The sequence below is a fragment of the Hemiscyllium ocellatum genome, chromosome 4 (assembly GCF_020745735.1).
Source record: "Hemiscyllium ocellatum isolate sHemOce1 chromosome 4, sHemOce1.pat.X.cur, whole genome shotgun sequence".
Classification (NCBI taxonomy): domain Eukaryota; kingdom Metazoa; phylum Chordata; class Chondrichthyes; order Orectolobiformes; family Hemiscylliidae; genus Hemiscyllium; species Hemiscyllium ocellatum.
The window spans coordinates 112,136,722-112,163,822 of NC_083404.1; the positions used below are offsets into that span (position 1 = coordinate 112,136,722).

Genomic DNA, 27,101 nt, shown 5'->3' on the forward strand with positions numbered 1-27,101 from the left:
GTAAATTCCTCATCGCTTCTATCTGTCTCTCCACTTGATCTGATAAGATTCGCATCCAACAGCATTTATGGCAGATATAATCTGCAGTAACCCTTAACTCTCTTTAAACTCCCACATCTGACAAGAAGTATATATCACTGCAAAGGCCATTTTTGTTCCCTCACAATCTACAGACCCAGAAAATAACACCGTCTTACTCCTCTACAAAATACTGCACCAGGTTAAATTACTAGCTATGGCTTATATTTTAAGTTTAATCGAGAGACTTATCTCCAAGAACATTTAATCAAAGAAAAAACCCACTGTACTCACTAATACAGCCTTTCTCTTGGACAGACTTAAAACAACAATTAACTTATCTGATTCTGTGTTGTGAATTTCACCCAAACCGGTTCCTCCAAGATTAGATGTGAAATTCACTGTTTGTTAATTTTCCCAGATGCACTCCGATGTCCAGCGACACATGAATTCACAAAACAGCAAAGGCATGACCTGTGCAGGTTCTCCCTCTCTCTCTCCTCCACTGTCCTCACAAAACAAGCTTAGATTTGTTCTTCCAGATTTATGGAAATATTCAGAAATGGCTATAAATTATAGAAATTTTTTTTTCTGAAAGAGGAACACTACACAGATAAAATGACTCGTGTAAAAAAACACACAGAGCAATGGGAATTTCAAACTGAGATCTCGTGATTACATAGGTTGACAACTTTCTACTCGATAGCAATTCACCTCCGACTGGTTATGTCCTAAAGTATAAATACATTTTGCGTTTTCCCTTTGAAGAACATACAGTAGGTTAAAGAGCCAGTTTCAACACTCTGGAGTGGGACTGAAATTTCTTGTGTATACCATACCAGGTTCAATCATAAACAAAGTTGAAGAATTATTCAATAGTTACCCCTACCAGCTAAAGACCTGCTTCTCATGCTGTGTGCTAGAAGTTAGCTAGCCAGCAGCCAGGCAAAAGGAAGACTCTCTCACTCCAAGGACAACAAGCTAGTTTTTAAAAGGAATTAAGACAAATCAGCCTACAATAACAAGAATCAAAAATATTCTCCTGTTAATGTCTCTTAAAAATGGCTGTAAAGTTACAGCAGCCATAATTTTCAACTATACGCTTTTCTCAAACAAATCTGAGACTGATCCATGTGTCTCTTTTGTAAAATGTTATCCTTTTGGACTCTATTCAACTTCTAATCTGTCTGTATTTGTGTTGTGTGACTAATTTGTTTTGTGTTAATAATTAGTAATCTTCATTCTGTATTAATTCAGGAAAGCCTGGTTAAATTGTGTTCTTCTCAAACACATCTTTCATTTTGGTCAGGGGTGAAGATATCGAGGAAGGAAGGATTTTTAAATTTGACTTTTGCAACAAATGATCAGACGGAATAAAGACATAGAACCTGTTTATCCCTCCTCACTCAGGAATCTAACTGTTTATGGCATTCCAATTGGAACTGAAACAATTTGAGGATCCTTGTCCAGGGACTTTATGATAATCAAAATACTATTTGGAACTCGTTCATAATCATGATTCTCCATGTATGCCCTTTTTTTCTCTAACTTCAGTGATTGAAAGCACTCATCCCATAACATTTAATTTCTTTCACAAATTCAACTGATGTCTGATTAGGTTCTTTTTATAGTTCTATATTTTAATTCAGAGACAAGCTTATACGATGAAGCATTGCCCTTTCACAGCTTTATAATCTGCACACTGCTGTGCACAGACTGGTGTATACATTCAAAGCTATAACTATCATAACACTGTGCAATGTTAAGGTTCAAACATTTTTTGGCCACTTCAACTTCTCAGTTATCATTCAATTCTATCCTCTGTAAATTGATGCACTAAATGAACACTTTTAGTTCAATAATTTCTCAGTGGAATCAGAATCATCCTCTGAACTACTATCTCCCCTTTCTTAAATTTTTTTTTCTTTAGCCAAGTCCATTGTCCGATTTTTCTTTCTGTGGATTTCAATATTTCACATGTCCATTTGTCTTCCATTTTCTTTTTCCTTTCTTCCCAGTTGAGCTTTTCCGTTTCACTTTCCTTTTCTTTCTTCTCCCTTTTTAAAATCCTTTTTCAAATATTTTTAAAAACGTTTGATCAATTTCAATCCTGCACTTATTTGATAGATTCTAACTTTGTTTTTATTTAGCTGTGGAGATCATTTATGGGACATATTCTTAAAAGTCCACTAATGTACTTTTAAGACATGGAATAAAATGTTTGTTAATCAAGAAGTACATGAGCTATATTGTATGAGAAAAAAATTTTGGAAAAGTTGTACTACAAACACAGAAAAGGATTGAAACTTACTATTCCCTTTATCCTAGAAAAATCTTTACAAACACTAAAACCCCAAAGAAAACGTATCACTTGTTTCACACCATGTCTTTTTGCTCACGTTTCACAGTTGTAACTGTTTCCTTCTGGCAAATATCTATGCATCACGAGATGCTCTTTCTTCAGCTGGTATCTCTTTCTGAGACACCTAAATCAAACTACAAGCTAAACTCACTATTACTTTAACTTCAGAGCAAACTTGTGTTCCCTAAACTCAGTTTCCAACAGTCTCGTAAAATTTCCTACTTGAGTTTAATACTCCTGTTACACTTTGTTGGTGCACATACGTTAATGCATTGAACAACGAATCTCCGTCTATATTTCAAGGGTTGTAAAATCTCACAAAATGCATGTAAATAATTAAGCCTCTAGACTATAAGTTTAACTTATGCACTGTTTCTAACACTTTTCTCAGAGGTGCTCAGTACAAAACATCCAATGAGCAATATGGTATCTTCTGATAGACCATTCATCCATCTTATTCACTCACCCTCATGCTATTTTGCCTTACCCAAACACTCACCTAGGGATATAACATTTTGGATTTAACATCAGTGAGCAATAAGAGCTCATAGAAATGGAGGAAGAAACTGCACAATCTCTTTCTAGATGAGACAGATACTGAAAACCTTAACTTATCTCAGATCGGTGCCTTGAAAGAAATTCTGGGATTTATACATCAATTAATCGAAACCTGCATCCCAATTCTAAGTGATTGAAGACTTAACAGCAATCTAGGTTTGTTTAATACATCGCATCAGTTGTATGACGCTTTGATCTTTCATTATAAATTGTGTCCTTTTGTCCTGCCCCACTAGCTACCTGATGAAGAAGCTGCACTCCGAAAGTTTATATTTTCAAATAAACCTGTTGGACTATAACCTGGAGTCTGTTTTTTAACTTTGTCCACCCCAGTCCAGCACTAGTACCTCCACTTCAAAAGAGAGGAAGAAGCAAGTCAAAAAAGATTTCATTGTGAACTTTTCTGACTACAAATAAAAATGAGGGGCTACTGGCTCAACAGCAAACCACATTCTGCAGATTAGGTGCCAAACTGCAGATACATTTTGTGATATTCTCTCTAAATTTCCAACTCTACTGGAATGTGTTCGTGGAACTAAACATAAATTGTTATATACTGTAAAGGTCACAGTTGAAGAACTACATTTTAGTCACCCTTGTGTTTCAGGTAAAGACCATGCCTGAGTTCTGCAAACCACACCAAAGGAAACAAGCCAACAAAATAACTCTCTGTCACTCTCAGTGCTGGAATTTAATCAGCATCAAAAAGAATCACAACTACTGAATTTCAAAGTTAAAAATCACACAACACCAGGTTATAGTCCAACAGGTTTAATTGGAAGCATACTAGCTTTTGGAGCGATGCTCCTTCATCAGGTGATTGTGGAGGGCTCGATCGTAACACAGAATTTATAGCAAAAATTTGCAGTGTGATGTAACTGAAATTATACATTGAAAAATTGATTGTCTGTTAAGCCTTTCATCTGTTAGAATACAGTGATAGTTTCACTTCTTTCATGTGTAAATCACAAAACCCTTCTTTTTAAAGTTGCATTCTCGGGTTAGCTGCTAACAATGGTGATAGCTAGACAATATGTTGAAGGTGTTAGCCCCCTGTGTTCTCTGTCTATGACCTGATGTTTAGATTGATTCTAATCTAATAAGTGAGATAACAGAGTTTTACATAAATTCCTGCAGTTTTTGAGCTCAGAGTTCTACATGAATGTATGCAGTTTTTGAGCAAAGTGCAATGTAACTCTGCAATACAAATTCACCACACAAAATATATGTGTGCATGTGGGTCTTTGTCTGTCTGTGTGTGTCTGTCTGTCTGGGGTGGGGGTTGTGAATGTGAGAAAATGTGTGTGTGTGTGTGTGTAGTGGGTGCAGAGTGTCTTAAGTCTGCGAGGGGGTGTATGTGTGAGCGTGGGAGTGTGTGTGTCTATAAGGGTGTGTGTGGGTGTCTTTTGTACACCCCAGTCCAACACCGGCATCTCCAAATCATGACTGAATTTCAAGCAATTTGCGAAACTAAGGATCTTGAAATCAACTCTTCAACTACCTACATAAATGCTACCAGTTACCTCCACAATGCCCACCATGTTCAGCTAACTGCTCTTTGTGAATGATTCAGAGTCTGATCTATATAACTTTATTTTTTAACTATTATCTTTTTGGACTTGCCTCTTATTTCTAATCGGTGTATGTGCGGTGTTTTAATATATTTCTTTTGTGTAATAATTAATAAACTCACTCTTTCTGTTACATCAAAAAGTCTTGGTTAAGTTTGTATGGTCTGGAAAAATTTATACAAGAATACTTTTTAGATTAGCCTTGCTGCAAATAAATGAGGAAATGGTTGATAATATTTGTTTTATTATTGTCACATCTATCTAGGTATGGTGAAACATTTTGTTTTAGGTGCAATACATGCAGATCATACTGTGCAAATATCATAAGGTTAGAGAACAGAGCAAGAAATACAAAGTTATGGCTTCAAAGAAGGTGAAGCTTAAAAATGCAGAATAATTATAAGAAATGTGAGAATAAGATCTGCTGTAGAGATCTCAAAAAGAGAAGCCCTATGTCGGTGCCACCTTGAATCAATTAAAGAGGAAGAGACTCAGTTGGCAAGTTAATAGTTTAGGGTATCCTGCCTGGAATCATTACAAATTGGAGAATCTTACTTGGGGCATGGTTGTAACAATACATCCAGCTGCATCTCTAGAAATATCCTTATGGTTTGTAAATAATCTTATTAGATCTCCCCAGTACCATTCCTCGAAACATGAAAATATATTGTCTAACTGTTTCGGTATTTAAGTACAGTACAAGCTAGTGAATTGGAGGATGTTTGTTTTCTAAACTATCCTTCTACCTTCCTCTCCCTGACACTCTCCACTACTCCTACCATCTGATATACTTGCTCTTCCTTATCCTCCTCCCAACAATGCTACTGCTTTAACATATTTCAGTGACATATCTGCTTCCTCTTCCTATAATCAGGAGAGTCTACCAGATTCTTTACTAAACCTCCTAATTACCTTGTGTTGATCAATGAATCACACTTTCAGAGGTTCACATTGTAAAGGTTTAACACTAACAATTTGTTTCCAATTTGAAATATTAATCGGCTCATCAGTGCCTGAAGAGTTTTCAAAGTCAGTGTTTCTAGAAATATTGGCATATAATTCAACATTGAGAATTCATTTTTTGCCTTAAAAACTTGCCCTCGATTCATTTTAACAGACCTCTTACCTAACGACCACAGATCAATGTGAATGGTCTAAACACAGCAGATTAATTTCAGGAATCTCTGGTAGCAAATGCTAAGAAATCTAATCCTTTGTCCAAATCCTATGAGCATTTGTGACAATACATTTCAATTTTTGTTTTAAAAGAAGAATTTCATCAAACCTTCCTGTGTTTGCAGGAGATAGGCAGTGGACTTCAACTGGTTTATATCAAATTGCTTTTTTGGGCCTGAAACATTTCAGACCTAAAGTTAGAACCTGGATCTGATTGTATTTTAATTAGTCATCCATAACTCAGTTAGTCTTGACTTGTTAATGTTCCTACTTTCGTCGTAATTGCTATTAAAGGTACAATTTCTGGGAATTGTATTGTCATATCCATATTTGTAAAGATGTATTAGTGTCCTGCTTTTTTTCATAATAGTCCTAGATAATCTATTAATATTTGACCGAATAATTCTTCAGAAACTGATATGGATATTAAATGTGCCTGTTTATGACATGTTTAGGTTTTCCCATTACTTGACACGCATTGCATATGTTACAGAACTGCACTATGTCATTATGAAGTTATGACTAGGGAAAATGTCTACATATTCTATTATAAGAATTTCCTGTGCTACTTGCAATATCTCATGATTCGAGACAGCGGTATGATCTGATGAACAAGTAGTCTTTGCTCATCCACAGCTCTTTGAGGGTCTCTCCACTTCCTTATCAGAACTCCCATTCTAATACAATAATACTTCATTTCTCCCTCAGCCCAACTTTTAATGTGATCTGACGGTGTAAACTTTATTAACTCTGGATCTGTTTTCTCAGCTTCAATTGGCAAAGGCATGAAAATCACCTTTTGAATCATGCCATTCTTAAAGAAAGTTTTGCCTACTCTGACATCTGTTTGTGACTTTTGTTTAGCTATTTCTTTGCTCACTACACATGTTGAAACAATACTGAGAACCTGTTCCTACGACAGTCCTTTAACCTCACTTGGATCTTCTGTGATTACAGTCAAAATTATAACTTTCACTCCCACCAGATTATCTAGGAGTAACTCCATGGGCATTCTTTAAAAACTACCATTGTTCCAGACAAGTCAAACTTTTGTGTACTTTGTACAACAGAACTGGGATATATTTCTCACTTACCCTGTTTATTCACATTTTAGCTTTTGTTACATTATCTGAAGGAAAACTGCGTTGTTCTTTGGTGAGAGAAGTTGAGCTATTCCTGAAGCTTTTAATATAGTCAGTTGAAGAAAAATGGAGCTACCTTTCCTTTTGACAAAGACTATTTATGTGACAAGGGTTTAGATTCTGACTATAGCATCTGAAGTTACTTATTTAACTGCATCATTTTAAGATTCTATTCCCTTTATCTCTCCGTTTGGTTTCCTTTTCCTTCATCATATTCTCTCCTGAAATGTTAGTTCTTTCTCCAGCTCTTCTGTCTGGAATTGAAATTCAAACTTTGACATCAAACTTTTGTTTCCTAAGTTTCTTTTCTATCTCAAACTGGCTCAATTCTTTTTCATGTTCAAACTGCTTTAACCATAATTGAAGCTTTGCTAAATCAAGTGATTCACCAATTGGTATGCCCAGTGTTCCTTGCATTGGGCATACCAATACCCAGATGCTTTGCCAATATTTCAACTAATCTGGCAGGTAATTCCACCGGATAGTAATGGGTAGGAAAATATCAACATGAAAAGAATAATATTCTCAGGATCAAACTTCCAGATCTCAAGGGAGGGTTAAACTGTCTCTCACAGTTACTTTTGCCTTTAGAATGATGATAAGTTGCTGTCTCTAAAAAGATGGTAGTTCTTCAGTTCGGTAATTGGATCTGGTGGACTAAGGTCTTTTCTGATATTAGAAGTTTTTTTACGTTTCTTGGTTTTTTTCCTTCTTTTCAGACCTTTTGGGAGAAATGAGAGAGAAATGTTATCTGTTTACCAGCGCTGACGGTCTCTGGCTGCCGTGAACTTACAGATCTGTAACAAACTGTAATTCAACCAATTGAAGGATTGTGTAAGCAGTCTTTCCTTAACTCAATACTTCTGTGCCACTTTGTCTCAAATTAACAATCTGACTGCTTTGAAAAAAAAGTCTTACACAGTTGAAAACATGCATTCTGTTCTGTTACTTTGATTTGCTTGTATAGTACGAAGTGCCTGTAAACAACATAAGACACCACTTTTCACTGTACCTTGGTAAACATGACAGTAATAAATCAAATCACTTGATTTTTCCAAATCTCAAAACTCTGTTGCTACTTCATAAGTTCATAAGATGTAGGAGTAGAATTAGGCCATATAGCTCATCAAGTCTGCACCACCATTCCATCATGACTGATATGCTCCTCACCGCCATTTTCCTGCCTTCTCTCCATATCCCTTAAGCCCATTAAAAATTAAAAATCTGCCTAACTCCTCCTTAAATTTACTCGCTGTCTCAGCATCCACCACACTTTGGGATAATGAATTCCACAGATTCACAACCTTTTAATCATACGTAAGTCCGATTATTCCAGTTTTTACTGCAGAAGGGAAAATTCTGTGCTTCCTTACACAGGCTACAACCAACAACCACTGGGTATGCACACTGAAGTGCTTGATAAATTGGCAGACACAGAAGAATGCCTACAACCAATATCAAGGAGCATAGAGAACTATGGAAGTGACTTTACAGAGGATGGAGTCCATTTCTTCCAGCCTAGAATTGGAGGTGAACTGCAATAGAACATTTACAATCCCAACCGCGATAGCGCATCAGGTGGCCAAAGTCTCAGCTTCCACTGCAGGGAGGCAGAAGCTAATATATTGGTAGAATCCCAAACTAAAGCTATGAGATCAATTTGGCTGCCTCAACTCAGACCATTCTCATTCAACTTTAGTTTGCTCTCATGCAAGTTTACCAGTATTCAGAAAACCAGCAGAATGCCATATCTGTCCAAAGATTTCTCCTCCATCATGTTGCTCAAATTGCTGAGTTGTACCAGCCTGGGAAGCGGCTGCACAGGATACAAAACTGCTGACCTTTATCAAGATGACAGCATTCATCCTTCCATTGCTGCCATACTGATAAATGTCCTGATGTTGCTTGCCAGTCTGTTAGCCAACTGCTATCATCCATGATGAGATAGTGCAATAAAAAGCCAAGGCTTTGTGTCAGTCACCTTGTGTTCATTCAGTACAATGAGAGAAAATAGTCTCATTCTTTATTCTGTCTTTGTAAAATAAAGACTTGCATTTAGGTAACATAACTGCAAATATGTGCACAGAAAGTCGCTTCAAACAACAATGCGATAATTACCAGATAATCTGTTTATTTTTGTTGCTTTAGGGATAATTATTAGGAAAGCAATTGGGAATAATGCATTGCTATTTATAATTTTATGAAATACATTTGGATAACTTCATTTTCAGAAAGATATATGACTTACATCAGAAATAGGCATTTGTTATTGATCTTGAAACAGGTATCATGAATGTTGGCAGCAATCAATTAATTTGTTCTGAAGAAGTGTCACTGGACTCAAAACATTGACTTGCTTTCCCTCCACAGGTGCTGCCAGATCTGCTAAGATTCTCTAGCAATTCTTGTTTTCATTTCAGATCTTCAGCATCTGCATTTCTTTATTTTAATTTAATTATTAGTATTAGTCAGAATTCCATCAGCATCTGCAGTTGCTTATTTTAATTAAATCAAATTATTTTCGTAGTACTTAAAATTCCAAACTTAAAAATCACACAACGCCAGGTTATAGTCCAATAGAACTATAACTTGGTGTTGTGTCATTTTCAACTTTGTCCACCCCAGTCCAACACCGTACCTCCACATCATTAGAATTCTAAGGAAGAGTCACATAGGATTCAAAATGTTAACTCTGTTTCTCTTTCCTCGGATGCTGCCAGATCTACTGTGTTTCGCCAGTACTTTCTGTTTTATATTAATAAGGATATCAGTGATATTGAATAGCATACTAATAATTGTAAGACCACTGATTATATTGCAACATTACTCTATACAATGTGTAAAGCCTGAGGAGGAGCTCAACTGACTAGATGCTAGTGTGCTGATTAAGTTAATACCAACTGCACAGGATTTGATCCTTGCTTCAAACATAATAAACTGAAGGTCTTCTTCTCCACCCAACTAGTAAGAAGTCATGGTAATTTGCAGTGGTTAGGGGAATAATTGGTAAAGACCTGCCTTCGGACAGATGTTTTTAAAAGCGTATTTAATTCAGAACAATAATTTTTCAAATTTTGTATTGCTGTTGAGATTATTTTATTAACTCAAATATAAGTAATGTTATAAATTCACTAAGGCTTGTGTACCAAAATCATTCATTAGTTGAAATAAATTTATCAACAAACCTTAAACAATGTAAAGATGTTAAGATTTGTCTGTTATTTACAAGTCTATATTAGTAAATGTATATAACAATCCTGAATAGGTGGCAAATAGTTCTTTTAAAAGATTAAAAACAAGAACAGCACATGTTGACATGAACTGTCAAAACATTTTCTAAAATTTGACTATTGAAAATTTTTAACAAGCTGCCTTTCTGAGTTTGTGATTGATTTAGAGTCAGTTACAGCAGTCTATCCACCCTGTCACAGCTGTATCATTGCTCTTTGCTGAAGTATTTAAGACAAATTTCACAATTATCTTTCATAGATATTGTATATAAAGTACAATAGTCTCTGTTTCATCTATCTCGGAGGTGAATAATTCCTCACGTTTGCAAATTTTTTGGACTAAGAATCTCATCCTCATTTCTCGGTTAGCGAGTTCAGTATTTCAGACGGATTTTAGACCATGAGGCTACCAAAAGGAATCCAATTCAAAGCGGGGACGGGGTCAAAAATTAACCATCAGAAAACTGAGAACAGTTTTGAGCCTTTGCTAGGTGTCAGAAACCTATCATTAAAACAATGGTGACCAACATCATAAAATGTGAATACACTATCAAATTTTTGATGATAGCAAGGATACATTGTACTAAACCAAGGACAACTAATGACAAGCAATAAACGCCCTCATCTACCAGCTCACAGAAAAAGAATAAACCATGTTGTTGTACAAACTTTGCGCACAGTGATGATACCGGAGGGGGAGCTGGGAGCATGCGCAGTAAGCACCATTCGGCACTTAGTGCAGGTTATAAGAGAGGGAGCGAAAGCAAACAGGCGACCGTTTGGCTTCAATTTAAAAATCAAATTAACGGCTTTTGTTATCATTAAATATGATGAACGGAGCCGTGACTTTAACTTCATCAGAGGTGAGTGAGTTTAAACCAAAGATGAGCATTCTGCAGCATTTTCCCGTCCCCTTTATATTTTAGATTTCGTTTATATCCATAATATAGTTTTAAAGTTTGACATCTGTGTCTTTGCCGCAGGGGGAGAGTTTACCTCAGGTGTCAGGCTCCTCCTCGAGTGGTGAGTAGACAGATATTTCTCTCGGCGATACTGATGCCTCCAGGTTTTGTTTTGAGGGGTAGGGGCGGGGGCGAAGGAGGCCGCCACAGGCTCACCCCGGCCCTCGTCCTCTTCATGTTTGCATCGTCCTCTTCCCCAGTTCGCCCGCTCCTTTCGCCGAAAGCGACAACTGGGGCACGCGCGCTGACCACCTTCACCCGTGCACGCGCTACCTGACCCCCCCCCCCCCGTGTCGGGGCTTCACTCCAGCCAACTCTGATAAAAGGCCTCTAGATTCCTGATGAAGGGCTTTTGCCCGAAGCGTCGATTTTCCTGCTCCTCAGATGCTGCCTGAACTGCTGTGCTTTTCCAGCACCACTCTGATCTAGAATCCATTCAACTCTTGTGCTCCTTTCCCCTTCGCCACCACCTCTCTTTCCTTTCTCCCTTACCTCACTTTCCTTCTCTTCCTCCCCCCCCCCCCCCTCCAAAACGCTGAAATTCCTTATCCACCTCTCTCCCCTGCCCAGAATCATAAGGGCTAAAAGGAGTCAATTTGGCTCATCCAGTGCAAGCTGCATTTCTGTTATCCGTTCCACTTTCATTCTTTTCTTCTTTCCTCGTCTGTGAATTTCCTTTGGAAGTAATCCATTGCCACTGCTTCCACTAATTTTCTTGACAGTAATGTTTGTGGTATTGCCACTGGATGTGTGTGGTATCTCCACTACATGTGCAAAATTCAAATCTGTATATGTCATCAATCAGAGCAGCTTACCTTAGACTATCTTATCGAACTAAACCTGTCATAAACTTGTGTACTGTACCTCTTTTTGCGCTTACAACTCTATTTTCTTCAATGAAATAAGGGAAAAGTGCTGTGGCTACAGGAGATCTGAAATAGAAACAAGAAATTCTGGGGAAACTCAGCAGGTCTGGCTACATTTGTGGCAAGAGAAATGATTTGAGCCCGTATGACTCTTACCTGGGACTGAGCTTGAAATGTTAACTCTGTTTCTCTCCCCACGGATATTACCAGACTTGGTTGTTTGCATTGCTGTTCTTCCAATCCTATCTTATGGGTAAAATCCTGTATGCTTGGAGGAGTTTTGTGTATTCCCACTGCACTCTCTTCAAATGCCTCCACACCCTTCCTGAAGTGCTATCAGGACTGGATGTTATACTCTAGTTGTCACGTCACCAAAGCTTTATATTTTTAAAAAATCTTCATTTTTCATGCTGTATAGATTGAAGTTTTTTAGCCCTGTAGAGACACTTTTTCAAAGATACCTGTACTACAAAGAAAGATCCTTGAAATAATATTGCTGAGCTTTCCAACAGTGATAAAGCATAAAATTGGAAATATCCATCTTGATTATGATGTAACTTGTAGGTGTAAGACTCTACACAACAGTAATCCATGGGATCAGATTGAAATGGAAGTCTGAATACAATTTTCATTTAGAAATTGAAATGGAATACAGTATTTTAATCACCGATCTTTTTCATTATGTGATACGTTCATTCTTTCTACAACATTATATTGATCAAGATTGATAATGATGTAAGCCATTGACCCTTGCAGTTATGTTTTGGAGGTAGAGCACTGTTACAAAAGAGAGGTAATTTTGAGACTGTTGCAGTATTAGTATACCAAACAGTATTCGGTCCTTTCCTTTCTGAAGCACTGAAAGTAGCTGCGTATGTTCAAGAAATTGAATTAATACCTTTTCATTAAAACAAAACAAATTGTATTTTGCACTTTTGGCACAAAAATACTAAGGCTAAGTATTTTTGGTGACTTTCATTCACTCACTGCGTAGAAGCAATCTATAATAATTGTTGACTTTACCAAATCCCAGGATTTTCATATTGGTTGCAACGTTTCTATTTAAATTTTTTTCCACAAGCTTTTATTGCAAAAGATTGCAGGTGAGTTTTATTGCAAAAGATTGTTAGGAAACAACAAGGCAAAAGGGTAATATAGTATCATTTCTCTTTGTTTCATTCAGCTTGGTCAAGAACAAATCTCAAATACTTGTGTCTCATTTTAGTGTTAATTTTGGGTATCTTTCAGAATATTCTCAAAATATGTCACTTGTCTGCTTTTACTGAGGCCTATAATCTGGCTGTCCTTGATGATATTGATTCATTGCTGCATTTTTTAACGTTTTTAAAATTCTTTTAAATTTTTTTTCTGGTTCAACAGAGATCAACAAATCACAATTTTTAGCCTGAATGCAGTGTAAGTATCTTAGGAATGCAAACATATTTGAATTGGATTGCTCAAACAATTAAACTATTTAGATAGCTCAGCTTGTATGAAATTGGTGAAGAGATGCAGTACAAGGTATGTACGCTGGTAACTTTTTTTAACCACCGCGAAATGTGTGTAAATAAATATCTGCTGAAGATTGATGACCTTGAGTTAAGATGGTCAAGACTGCCAATACTCATCTTGCTGTGAAGAATTATTGTTCGGATGATATATTGAAGCATGGTTGGTACCTGTGGAACTGTATCTCAGAATAAATTGCCAACCTCAAGAAACGATGGAAGAGCATCAGAAAAAAATCCTGATGTATTTCGGGCCTTTGCATGTTAGTAATTATGATCTATTTAATGTATACCTCCAGCAATGCATGTTAAATGGGAAAAATTTGAAGACAAGTACCTGTACTGAATAAATTCTTTGTTCTAGCTTAATGTTTGTGTTTGTATAATGGTTTCACTAAATCAATGGTTAATCTACCTTAGGTTTATACATAAAGTTCATACTTTCTCTGGCTTGTACTTCTAAGGAAGACATCTATAACCACTCATCCTAATAATGTTGGCCAACCAATAAAGCTGGCCAGGTGACGACATCCGTGTTCCATGAAGGAATTAAAAACAAAATCGTAATTTGGCCAAGGCCATATTGGCTGAATGTTTTTCAATGTAATGAATTTAGTAGTGCGTCATGGTAACTGTAATTCAGAGCAAGAAAGTGTGACTTGTGAAGTTTTAGGTGGTGGCCAAGATGAGCTGACTGGCCCGTCCTCTTCATTGATTTTCTTAAATGCCTGTAGTATTACACTTGTGTTGTATTTGTATAACCTTCAAATGTACAATCACATTCTTTTGTAAAAAATATATTTCATATTTCAAGGGGCATATAGGTAAGTAAACCATTTTGGAGAAAACTTTTTTAACCCTATTGCCTCATTAATCTTGTGTGCTAACTGACATTGTACTCACAGTACCACTTTTAAGATCAGCAATGAATACAATAAACTTTAGGATCCTTACGTTGATCTTAAAAATTGTTTGTTTAATTATATTTGCTAATTTTTTTTACGTTTCTATGAACCATCTGATCCAATCTATAATCTTGTCCTCAATCTGCAGAGCTATAATTTTCAAAGTCTTCAGGGACTGTCAAAATATTTTCTGAAGTTTGGTTAACGAATATTTGAGCTCTGTTTATGTTCCTCAAAATTAAAAATATAATACATTGTACCAGCTGCCTTTCACATCCCATGTGAATTTTTTTAAAAGGCAATACCAACAAGTTTTTTCCAGTGAAGACCACAATGAAGCCTTCCTTCACTGAGGTGATCGCAGCATTCTGTTCTATACAACAGTGGTTACACCATGGTAGTCAACTGTTAAACCTTGCTTTGTGTGGCTGAAGAGCACAGTTCTGGCTTGGCTGTCTTTGCCGGATTGTGCAGCTGAGGAAGACAGTGGGCTGAGAATGTGCATGATTCACTGAGCTCTTTTCTCTGTTCTGGACCAGTTGCCTCTGGACAATCTTTTCAGTTGGTTGAGTCTTTTTTTTTATTCTGACCATTTCTAATGCTTTTCCTACAGAGGTCGGGTGTCAGTGTCTGCCATCCTCCTATCTCACGAGTGAATGCTCTGGGGGAATTCTAGCGAAATTTGCCGATGATACGAAGATAGGTAGACAGGCAAGGAGTACTGAGGAAGTGGGGAGGCTGCAGAAGGATCTAGACCGTTTGGGAGTGGTCCAGGAAATGGCTGATGAAGTTCAATGTGAGGTCTTGCACTTTGGAAAAAAGAATACAAGCATGGACTACTTTCTAAATGGTGAGAAAATTCATAAAACCAAACTACAAAGGGATCTGGGAGTACGAGTCGAGTATTCTCTGAAGGTAAACATGCAGGTTGAATCCGTGATTAAGAAAGCGAATGCAATGTTGTCATTTATCTCAAGAGGGTTGGAATATAAAAGCAGTGATGTGCTACTGAGACTTTAGAAAGCTCTAGTTGGGCCCCATTTGGAGTAGTGTGTCCAGTTTTGGTCCCCACACCTCAGGAGGAACATACTGGCACTGGAGCGTGTCCAGTGGAGATTCACACGGATGATCCCTGGAATGGTAGGTCTAACATACGAGGAACGGCTGAGGATCCTGGGATTGTACTCATTGGAGTTTAGAAGGTTAAGGGGAGATCTAATAGAAACTTAGAAGATAATACATGGCTTGGAAAGGGTGGACGCTAAGAAATTGTTTCTGTTAGGCGGAGAGACTAGGACCCATGGGCACAGCCTTAAAATTAGTGGGGGTCAATTCAGAACAGAAATGCGGAGACATTTCTTCAGCCACAGAGTGGTGGGCCTGTGGAATTTATTGCCGCAGAGTGCAGTGGAGGCCGGGATGCTAAATGTCTTCAAGGCAGAGATTGATAATTCCTCAAGACATCAAGAATTTAAGGGCTATGGGGAGAATGCGGGTAAGTGGAGTTGAAATGCCCATCAGCCATGATTGAATGGAGGAGTGGACTTGATGGGCCGAATGGCCTTACTTCCACTCATATGTCTTATAGTGGAAGTGTGGACACTATTGAGGTACTGAACTAGTGTTCAATTCGCCTCTAGGTCTTTGGATCAGAATCCGTTATCTGAATATACATCATTGGCATAGTAGCTTTAGTATTGAGTGTCTGCTGATGTAATTAGCATGTCCGAGCACCTCTGGTTGGTTAAATTCCACCCTACATTTCGCCCAAAAAGTAGGAATATCTTTCTCAGACAGCAAAGGTGCGAGTTGTTCAGATTTTTCTACTGCCTAGAATGTCTTGTCAACATCTCTCCACTTGAAAGAAGTGTGTTGAGGATTCAGGCTTCGGAAACACATTATGAATATCAAACTATCAGGCTATTTTTTTTCTCCACACCGTTAACGAATTGAATGTATGCTACCAAGTTTGTGGATGATGTAAAAATAGATGGGAATGCAAGTAGCGAAGATGTTGCAGAACCCATCGAGATTAAGTTAATGGGCAAAAACTTAGCATACAGAATCATGTGGGAAAAATGAGAAATGAAGATCTTTGGAATAACGGAGCTGAATATTATTTGAATGCGGAAAGACTGCAGAAAGCTACAATCTTTAGGGATTTGAGAAGCCTTGTGCACAAATCACAACGCTAGCATCCAAGTTCATTGATTAAAAGAGAGGGCAATTGGAGTGTTGGCCTTTGTTACAAAGGAAATTAAGTATAAAAGTAGGGATAGGGAGGAATTTTTAAAACTGTAATGTGCATCAATCAAACAGTACTAGAATAAATACTACGAATAGTTTTGCTCCCCAGAGATAAGGCTTACTATGGGAGCATATGGGAGGGGATTTTCTTATCAGAAGAGATTACATAGGTTGGGCTTTTGCTCATTGTAGCTTAGAACAATGGGAAGTAACATTATTGAAACATACAAGATTCTTGGTGAACTTGACAGAGTACATGAAAAGTGGTTGATTTCCATTGTGGGAGAGATTTGGACGAGAGGGCATGACCACTGTGTGCAGCGTCTCCAATTGAACTATAATTTTTTTTCTCAAGGCAGTGAATCTGTGTGTTTGTTTTTAGTGCAGAGGCTGTAAAGGCTGAAGTATGAGGTATATTCACTTCTGAGTTAATCAGATTTTTAATCAGTAAAGGAATCAAGGGTAATTGGTAAAGGCAAGAAAGTGGAGTCGAGGATTCTGATTAGCCATGGCTCATTAACAGTTGGAGTGGACTTGCATGTCCTACTCAGCTCTTGTTATGAGCCTGATGGATTCACTCAGCTTGGATTTCTCAGCTGCAGCTTTTGCATGCGAGGGTTGATTTCAGCATGAAATGGCAGTTGGCTTTTGATTGCAGAGCCTAAATATATGAAGTTTCAGTAACTTCCAATATTGCCTTATTTGTGCGGATAAATGATAGTATGGCAGCATAGGAACTGGGACACTTGTTTTCATGATGTTGATTATTAAACCCCGCGTTACAGGTTTGAAAGTTTCTCCATCTACTGCAGATGATCATCAGAATGGGATATTAGTGTGCATGTGTCAGTGTACAACTTTGTCTCAGTATTCAGGATGAAATATATTGCCACTAGTTCTGGTGCACAGTAGATGACCTGAAAATACATGACAGCAGCAAAAGAAGAGTATGCCACTAGAAAATCTGTGCTAGAACATGACCCTGTTTTATCTACTCTCCATCTCAAATGTTTGTTCATGCTTTGAATGAAAAAACTTTCAAAAATTTGCATCTTCACTATAGTGCACACTGGGAAATGAATGTGTATGACAGTCAGCATTATGGTGGTTCCATGTATCATGAATGCTATTCAGAGTCCTGTCTGGTAATAATCAGATTGCTGTCATTACTTGATCTTGAATATCTCCAGTATATTTGCTGATATGGTTTGTTCTGAAATTGTTAGATTTACAAATTCCATGGTATTATCAAAGCAAGTAAATTGTTTAGCATTCCCAGGTTATGGTATTTGACGCAAGAGTCAAAGATGATCTGTGAGCATTCTGCTTGCATTATGGAGGACAGTGTTGCTAGGTTAACTGGGCCTATTTAGATTAGATTACTTAGTGTGGAAACAGGCCCTTCAGCCCAACAAGTCCACACCGACCCGCCGAAGCGCAACCCACCCCTACATTTACCCCTCTACCTAACGCTACGGGCAATTTAGCATGGCCAGTTCACCTGACCTGCACATCTTTGGACTGTAGGAGGAAACCGGAGCACCCAGAGGAAACCCACGCAGACACTGGGAGAACGTGCAAACTCCACACAGTCAGTCACCTGAGTCGGGAATTGAACCCGGGTCTCTGGCGCTGAGACAGCAGTGCTAACCACTGTGCCACCGTGCTGCCCACAGATGGTTGAGACAGATGGAAAAAAACCATTTTGTCTGAATATTATTTTTTGTGCAGTGTGTGGGAGATGGAGAAGAGAGAAGTAGTTGGAATTCTATCATAGAAAGTAGTAAGTTCCTTGCATTGAAACCAGAACCTTACTCCTGCTTTTTTTTCAACTCTTTCCGTAAGATAAACACGTAATGTTTCATTTTGGTTCTTTACTGTAGCTTAATCTGTTGTATCTATGCATCTTCTGACTTCTTAGTCATGGAAGTTGACAGGCTGAACATCAGAGTTATTTGAGGCATTTTGACCAGCTGCCTGAAAGTTATTAATCAGTGCTGTGCATAAATATTGGTTTTCAAGCTTGCCAGAATACATCTTTGTTTTACTGTTGAATTGATTTGCCTGTTGTGATGTATTCCATCCACTTGTTCAGAGATTCTAAAGATCCATTGAAGTAGATGAGTTTTGGTAGATGAGCACCATACTTGTTGGGGCTGCTTGACTTTCGGTGGGTGGTATCTAGCTGCTGTGATATGATGAGCCCTCCATTGAGACAGCCTGTACTGCTCTCCATGCTAGTCAGATTAGGTTTATCATTCACAACTGTTGTTTCTTGAGTTGGGAAACTGGAAGTGACCTCTTCAGGGTAGAATCCCAACTAAAATTTAGGGGGTTCAGAGGTTGCCTGAATTTCAGGGTACCTTATTGACTTCTCCAGATGAGGCTAAAGGAATGCAAAGCACAACATTCAGAATCAGCTTGTCTGCAGGAATTTCAGGAAATACCTGTCGTCTTTGAACTCTATTCAGATATTTTACCAGGGTTTACTCCCTTAGTCCATAAGATTGCAGTAAGCCATTAGACTCATTTGGACTGATCTGCCATTCAATATGATTAATGCTGACCTGATAATCCTTAACTCCACTTCCCTGCCTTTTTCTCCAAAAGCTGACCCTCTTGGACTTTGTCTAGCAACCTAGTCGAAACAGCCTCTACAGAAAAGGATTCTACAGATTCATTACCTTTTGAGAATCAAAATTCCTCCTCCTCATTGTCTTAAATGAGCATCCCTTTAGTCTGATCATGCACAATGATCCTAGATTCTACCACAAGGGAACAACTTCTCCATGTTTACTTTGCCAACCCCCTGAAAAATTGTATATTTCAATAAGGACTTTCTATACAGCAATGAGTGCAAATGCAACCAATTCAACTTCTCCATTGGAAAGTCCTTCCAAACCCAGAGTCAACTTTGTGAACCTGTTTCTGGACACACTGTAATGTTGCAAAGGTATGCACTTGGTTGGAAAATTATTTTTCCATACGTTTGTATGGTCCATGTATCCCAGGGCAGATCCACATGCATTGGCCAATACCCTGGAAGTCTGAAGGCCAAATCTCTAACTTGTGAAACTTTAATACCATGATAGGCCAAGTTTCTATATGTCACAATGAGGCAACACAGTTGAAAACTTGATCAATGGAGAGGCTTGGTACTAATGGGGAGCAACTTTACATGTTTGATGGACTGCAGAGGAGGATAAAAAGCCTTATTTAATCCTAATCTGATAATCCTTAACTTCACTTTCCTGCTCTCTGGAATTTAGTAGAATTAGGGGAGATCAAATTGAGGTACTCAAGATAATAAAAGTACGGAGCAGATGCTTCGTTTTATCAGGCAGTCTAGGCCAAGAGGTCATAATCTTAGGAGAAAGGGTAGCAAAGTTAAAACCGAGTTAAGGAAAAACTACGTTTAGCAAAGGGTTATGAATCTGTGGATTTCACTACCCCAAAATGTGGTGGATGGTGAGTAAATTCAAGGAGGAGTTAGATTTTTAATTGGTAATGGGTTGATGGGATATCGGGAGAAGGCAGGAAAGTGGGGGTGAGGAGCATATCAGCCATGATCGAATGGCAGCGCAGACTCGTTGGGCCAGATGCTCCTATATTTTATGTACTTGTGAGAAAACCTTTCAGCCACATGATGCTCATCATATTGACCTGCTAAAGACACGCTCTCTGACCACCTTATTCTTCTTGGGACCTAACTTAATTTTTTCCAGTATTTTTTGAGCCTAATTTTACAAAACCGATTTTTGCTGTCTTTTCTAAATTTGCTTTCCTCCATCTTCTCTCACTGTAGTCATAAAAAATAGTTTGTAACTGACTGAAATGAACACCAGTCTGGTGGTCAGTTGCAATCCTTAAATACACAACTATCACCTGATGAGGGAGTGATGCTCCGAAAGCTGGTGTGTTTCCAATTAAACCTGTTTGACTATAACCTGGTGTTATGTGATTTTTAACTAAATACACAACAGTCTGGCTTTCTGAGAATTACATGTTGAAACTCAGTTGTAAATGTTCTTGATATAAATTATCAATCTAAGGCGGTGGCATAATCACCATTTTTATATCGTTGACTCTTTGCTTCTACTGAAACATGAAAAATTCAGGGGAGTAAGTGAATTATCCAAAGTATTTAAAAATGAAATTGTTGAGCAGTTATTTGGAAAATATGGTATATTGCATCATTGAAGTAATACATTTCAATTTATTTTTGGATAATTGCATGCTTGTTTGTTTTAAACAAAGTCTTTATGAACGTGGTGATTCATAATAAACTATAATAATTAGTGACTTATACTTGGCTCGAGGATATGTATCACCATTTCACGTAAGTTGCTGACTCATAGTTCTTTTTGTATTTTCATCATATGGTATGAAGAGTCTCCAAAATATTTAGTCAAGCTTACATACATTAATTTAAGGAATGTTAGTTCAAGGAACTATTGCTTTTACCTTTTGAAACCCAGGTTTCTTTAGATAGTAAGACATAGGAGCAGAAGTAAGCCATTGAGCCACTAAGTCTGATCTGCCATTCAATGAGATCATGGCTGAGCTGATAATCGTCAACTCCTGACTTTTCTCATAACCTTTTATTCCCTTACTGATTAGAAATCTGTCTGTCAGTGTTGAATATTTGTAATGACCCAGCCTCAGCAGCCCTATCCAGTGAAGAATTCCATTGACTCCCAACCCTCCGAGGGGGGGATAATGATCTCTGTCTGTCTTAAATGGGCAAGCCCTTATGATAGCTCTCGTCTTAGACTCCTATGAGGGAAACAGACTTTCTACATCTATGCTGTTAAGTCCCCTAAGAATATTTATTTTTTAATTAAGTTGCTTTCCATATTCCAGTGAGTACAAACACAATCTACTTAAACTCTCCTCATAAGATGGTCCCTCCATACCAGGTATTAATGTGGTAAATCTTCTTTGGACTGCGTACTGTGTTAGTACATATTTTCCTTCGCCAAGGATCCAAAATTTTTCATATTCCAGGTGTGATCTGACTAGTACCTTGCCTAGTTTTAGGAAAGGTTCCATACTTTTATACTCTTTTTTTTCTCTTTTTAAATAAAGACCAACATTTGCTTCTCATATTGCCTGCTGCAAATGGATGCTAACTTTTTGTGATTCTTGGATGAATACTCCCAAATAATTCCTCCATAAATTTCTGTAGTCTTTGTCCAATGAAGTAATGTTCAGCCAGTATTCTTGTTGCCAAGTATATGACATTATATTTCTCCACCTTTTTGTATTCGTTTACTAAACCTTTGACCACTTGTTTAACCTTTCTATATCCCTGTATAGACATTGTGTCTGTCATCCTCACCTACTTTTGTGCCAATTGCATTCTTGGCTATAGGACATTCACATTCGTCAACTAAATGTATTTTTAAATTGCTCGCATTGGTTCCTGTGGCACACCACTAGTTATAGAAAATGTCTCCCTTATTTCAACTCTGTCTTCTATAGTTAGTGCCAATTCCTTATCCATGCCAATATATTGCATCTAATACTTTGACTTCTTAGAGTCATAGAGATGTACATTATGGAAAGAGACCCTTTGATCCAACTCAGCTATGTTGACCCGATATTCTAAATTAATCTAGTCCCATTTGCCAGCATGTGGCCCACATCCCTCTAAGTCCTTCCTATTCACGTATCATTCAGATGCTTCCATACAAGCACCATCCTCTGCATTGAAAAGGTTGCCCCTTTTTAAGCCTTTACCCTCTCACCTTAAACCAATGCCCTTTTAATTTTGGACTCCCTACTCTGGGAAAAAGACTTTGGCAATTCACCCTATCCACATCCCTCATGACTTAATAAACCTCCGTAAGGTCACCCAACCCCCCACCAACCTCTGCTCCAGAGAAAATAGCCCAGCCTATTCAGCTTCTCCCTATAGTTTAAAATCTTCAACCCTGGCAACGTCCTTGTAAATCTTTTCTGAACATTTCCAAGGTTCACAACATCTTTCCAATAGGCAGGAGACCAGAATTAAATGCAGTTTTCCAAAAGTAACCGAACCAATGTCCTATACTGCTGCAACTTGACATCTCAACTCGTTCTCAATATATTGACGAATGAAAGCAAGAGTACCAAACACACCTTCATTACCCTGTCTATGATTTTCACCTTCAATGAACTGTGCACCATATCCCAAGGTCACTTTGATCAGAAACATTAAGTGCATAAGCCCTGCCCTGATTTGCCTGGCACAATGGCTCAGTGATTCGCGCTGCTGCCTTCCAGCAGCAGGGATTCAAATTTGATTTCTTATGCAACTATTTATGTGGACTTTGCATGTTCTCCCTGTGTCTGTGTGGGTTTCCTCCGGGTGATCTGGTTTCCTCCCACAATCCAAAGATGTGCAAATTAGGTGAACTGGCCATGCTAAATTGCCCATTGTATTATGGATCTGTAGGTTAGATGCATTAGTCTGGGGAAATGTAGAGCAATAGGGTAGGATACTCTACCCTATTAGAATAGATTGGAAATGGAAGTTGAATCAGATGACAAGTATGTCATGTCCTAACAGTGTCAGGTTAAGGCTTTGGGGAGGTATGAGTTGGTATGTGGGTGAGTTGAATAATGCAGAACTTGGTCTACCTGTTTAATTGTCTAACCCTTTCCAGAATAACTGCTTGCTTAACTAGAATCCTTGCAATTTTCCAATTTAAGTGGAGGGTTCAAACCATTGCTGAATAGTTTATTGGAATCTTCAACTGCCCAACAAATTCATTCAGAATCTTCTATACTGGGTTTCTAAACAGTTCCAATGCACTCCACCCATCTACCTAGGATATGTCATATCTGTCGGATCCTCACAAAATCTGGGCCAAAGTTTCAAACACTCAGGTCCTCAATTCCAGAGAAATTTTACTCCTAATTTAACTAAACCTTTTAATTAACTAACTCCTCCCAGTTTTCTCTCCATTGGGGACTGTTCCCGAATTCCTTAGAGTCCATACCAGCAGACTCGATCTGTTTTTGTTTTGCGTTGTTGGGACACATGTATTGTCTGTCAGTATAGCTGTTTCACAGTTTAAAAATTACTACTGTGGTGACTGTGTTCCCCTTAATTAAAAAAGTTTTTTTGAATCAGAATAGAATAGGATCCCTCCAGTGCAGATAAACAGGCTATTTGGCCCAACAAGTCCACACCAACTCTCCAAAAAGCATGCTATCCTGATGTGCCTCCACCTACCCGGTCCCTGTGACCCTGCATTTCCAATGGTTAATCCACCTAGCCTACATATCCCTGGAAACTATGGGCAATTTAGTGTGGCCAATCCATCGAATCTGTTGTCCTGTGGAAACCGGGGCACCCGGAGGAAATTTACCCAGACACTGGGAGAATGTACAAGCTCCTTACAGGCAGTCACCCAAGACTGGAATGAACCTGGGTCCCTGGTGCTGTGAGGTAGCAGTGCTAACCATTGAGCCACCATGCTGTTCCCCCTGAATCTGCCTTCCTGCTGCTGGCACTCTGCATGTGTCCAGAAGCCTGACCCCTCTGATTTTGCACCCTATATTGAAGTTAAAGTAATGGCCTTGACTTCAGTCTAATTGTCGAACTAAACATATAGATATTTTATCTGTGAACACTGCATAAGTTTCCTTAAACACATGACTGTAGCGATATGTTTTCTCAGGATTGATGCACTTGCATTTATTTTCTGATTTTATTTATTTATTATTACTATTCTGACATTTCAACAGTTACTTTCACTCAACTTAGTTGTATCCATATGCCTCTATTTTACGTCAAATCCAAAATAATATCCATTTAAACGCAGACATGCAGTCAGCTTAACATTGCACTCGAAGCATTCAGCACTGTTTTAAGTCCCATATCTTCAGCTAAATTATTATCAATGTTCCGGTTACTCTATATGTTCAATCGGTAAAAAGAAATCTGTACTCGCGTTGATCATTACTTGAAGGTAGACTTCCTTCCCTCAGGATTTCAAGATTTGCTCCAAATAATGGATTTTGTTGTTTAGCACTTAAGACCCTATTGGTATTTCCCAACATCAACTATAATTGATGTTGGTTGTTCAATGAATACTGGGTAATCCAATTTAGATTGAACAGCCAGACTGGTTCTGCCTCAAGGTTTTTTTTTAATTCGCGGGATGAGGGTGTCATTGGCTAGGTTAGTATTTATTTGCCATCTCAAATCGCCCAAAGATGAGTTAAGAGTCAACCCCACTGCTGTGGGTCTGGTGTCACATGTAGGCCAGACCATGTAAGAATGGCAGTTTCAGTCCCTAAAGGACATTAGTCGGCTAGATGGGTTTTTCGGACAGTTGACTCTGGATTCATGGTCATCATTTGACTCTTGATTCCATATTTTTATTGAATTAAAATTTCATCATTTGCCATGGCAGGATTCTAACTCTGGCCCCAAGAACATTACCTCAATTTGTGGATTTAAAGTCCAGTGATAATCTCACCAGGCCATCGCTTCCACTTGGGTGGTGGTGAGTGGGTCAACATCGTGAAACAATTTGCATAATTTTATTCTAGCCAAACAATTTGCAGATTCTTTGACTGCAGTAACATTTGAAGTGTGAATAGTTCTTGTGAAGACATTGTCCACCATAATGTAATATAGATTATCCAAAACTAGGTGTCCATGAGATACTATGTACTTCAACAACCTAAAATCTAGTTGTCACTTGTTGCCAATCAAAAGGTATCATTAAAAAAGGAGCACTATTATAATGAAACCCCTGTAGGATTACCTGAACCACAAACATGAACAACTAAGCTGACTTAAGGCTAACTGATCAAAACTCTACTGTAATGTGGATAAAAGCAAATTACTGCGGATGCTGGAATCTGAAACCCAAAGAGAAAGTGCTGGAAAATCTTAACAGGTCTGTCAGCATCTGTAAGGAGAGAAAAGAGTTGACGTTTCGAGACTAACAGTTTTGACAAAGGGTCAGTTAGACTCGAAACATCAGCTCTTTTCTCTCCTTACAGATGCTGCCGAACCTGCTGAGATTTTTCAGCATTTTCTCTACTGTAATATGTATGCAGTTGAGAATTTTATCATTTAATTCTTCATATACGAGTATCATTGGTAAGATTGGCTTGCATCAAAGGCTCTGCAGGATTTGGCGTTTCATTTTGGGTCACTTTATTTTCCTCCTTGTACTAAGGATCTGGTATACCTCCTTGAACCCAGTGTGGGCATGAAACACTTTAACACTGTCCCTGGGTGCCATAGTGACACTGGACAGAATATATTCAGGTAAGGAAAACTTTTAAGTAATGCAGTCTACTGTTAAATTCAAAAAGCTACAAGGTAATGCTGGCTGAGTAAACTATACTATTTATTATTGCTTTCTTATCGGCCCTTAAGATTATTTTAAATGTGACAAACATATTTTTCTAATAATTACTATTTGGTACAGAAAGTTTTTTGACCATCGTTTGGCTTTTTTTAAAATCAGAAAACATTGGGAATACACCAGAAATGTTAAATAAATTAGAGCAATGAAGATCATGGCATGATACTTTTTTTTGTCTTATGGGATGCAAGACCAGCGTATTTTACTCATCCCTAATTGTTCTTGAACTGATAGGCTTGGCACATCATTTTAGAGGGCAATTAAGAGGATGCTACATTGCTATGCGGTTTGAAGTCACATATGGCCCAAACTAGATAAGGATAGTAGGTTTGCATATTTAAGAAATATTATTGGGTCAGATTTATTTTTTACCATGATCAAGGGTCGTTTCCTGGTCACCATTAGTGGGATAAATTTCCAGATAGATTATTGAATTTCAATTCCACCAGCTGCCATGATGGGTTGGATTTGAATTCATTTCTCCAGGGCATAGTCTGGGTCTTTGGATTCCTAACCCAATAACATTGTCATGCACTGCCCAAGAGGATTCAAGGACTGAAAGGGATATGCAGAAGCCAGCTGTGTTTTCCCAGTAGTTGATGGATTGAGAGTGAAGGACCACAGAAATAAGAGCTAATGCAGATGTTTAGGATAGTGAACCATGGAAATTTCTTCTCTAAGAGCTGTGAGATTGTGGAATTCACACCCTGGGCTAGTGGCAGGGCAGAATCTCCAAGAACCGGTCAGACAGATCAATAGAGGAAATGTGATTGAAGGGATACTTAAAAAGGATAGGTAAACGAGTTTAAAACTATGTAGGACTCGGTGGTTAGTACTGCTGCCTCACAGCGGCAGGGACCCAAGTTCAATTCTGACCTCGGGTGACTGTGTGGAGTTTGTGTTCTCCCTGTTTCTGCATGGGTTTCCTCTGGGTGCTCCAAAAATGTTCAGGTTAAGTGAACTGGCCATGCTAAATTGCCCATCCCCTTCAGGGATGTATAGGTTAGGTGCATTACTCTGGGGTAAATGCAATGTAATGAGGAATGGGTTTGTGTGAGATACTCTTTGGAGGGTTGATGTGGACTTGTTGGGCCAAAAGGCCTGTTTCCATAATATAGGGATTTTATTCTATTTAACTCTTTGGTACCGAACCCTGGAATGCTACTATAGAGGGCATTG

At 38.3% G+C, this 27,101-nt stretch overlaps 1 protein-coding gene across 1 annotated transcript in view; it reads left to right on the top strand.

Moving 5' to 3' along the window:
* Window positions 1-10,814: 10,814 nt before the first annotated feature.
* The window catches only part of LOC132815239 (nucleolar protein 58-like), an 87,268-nt gene continuing 70,981 nt past the window's right edge, over window positions 10,815-27,101 (top strand). Inside the window, exons 1-2 of the mRNA XM_060824054.1 lie at window positions 10,815-10,920; window positions 11,041-11,080. Coding sequence (XP_060680037.1) covers window positions 10,885-10,920; window positions 11,041-11,080 — 76 coding nt within the window. The 5' untranslated portion in view covers window positions 10,815-10,884. The remainder of the gene's footprint in view (window positions 10,921-11,040; window positions 11,081-27,101) is intronic.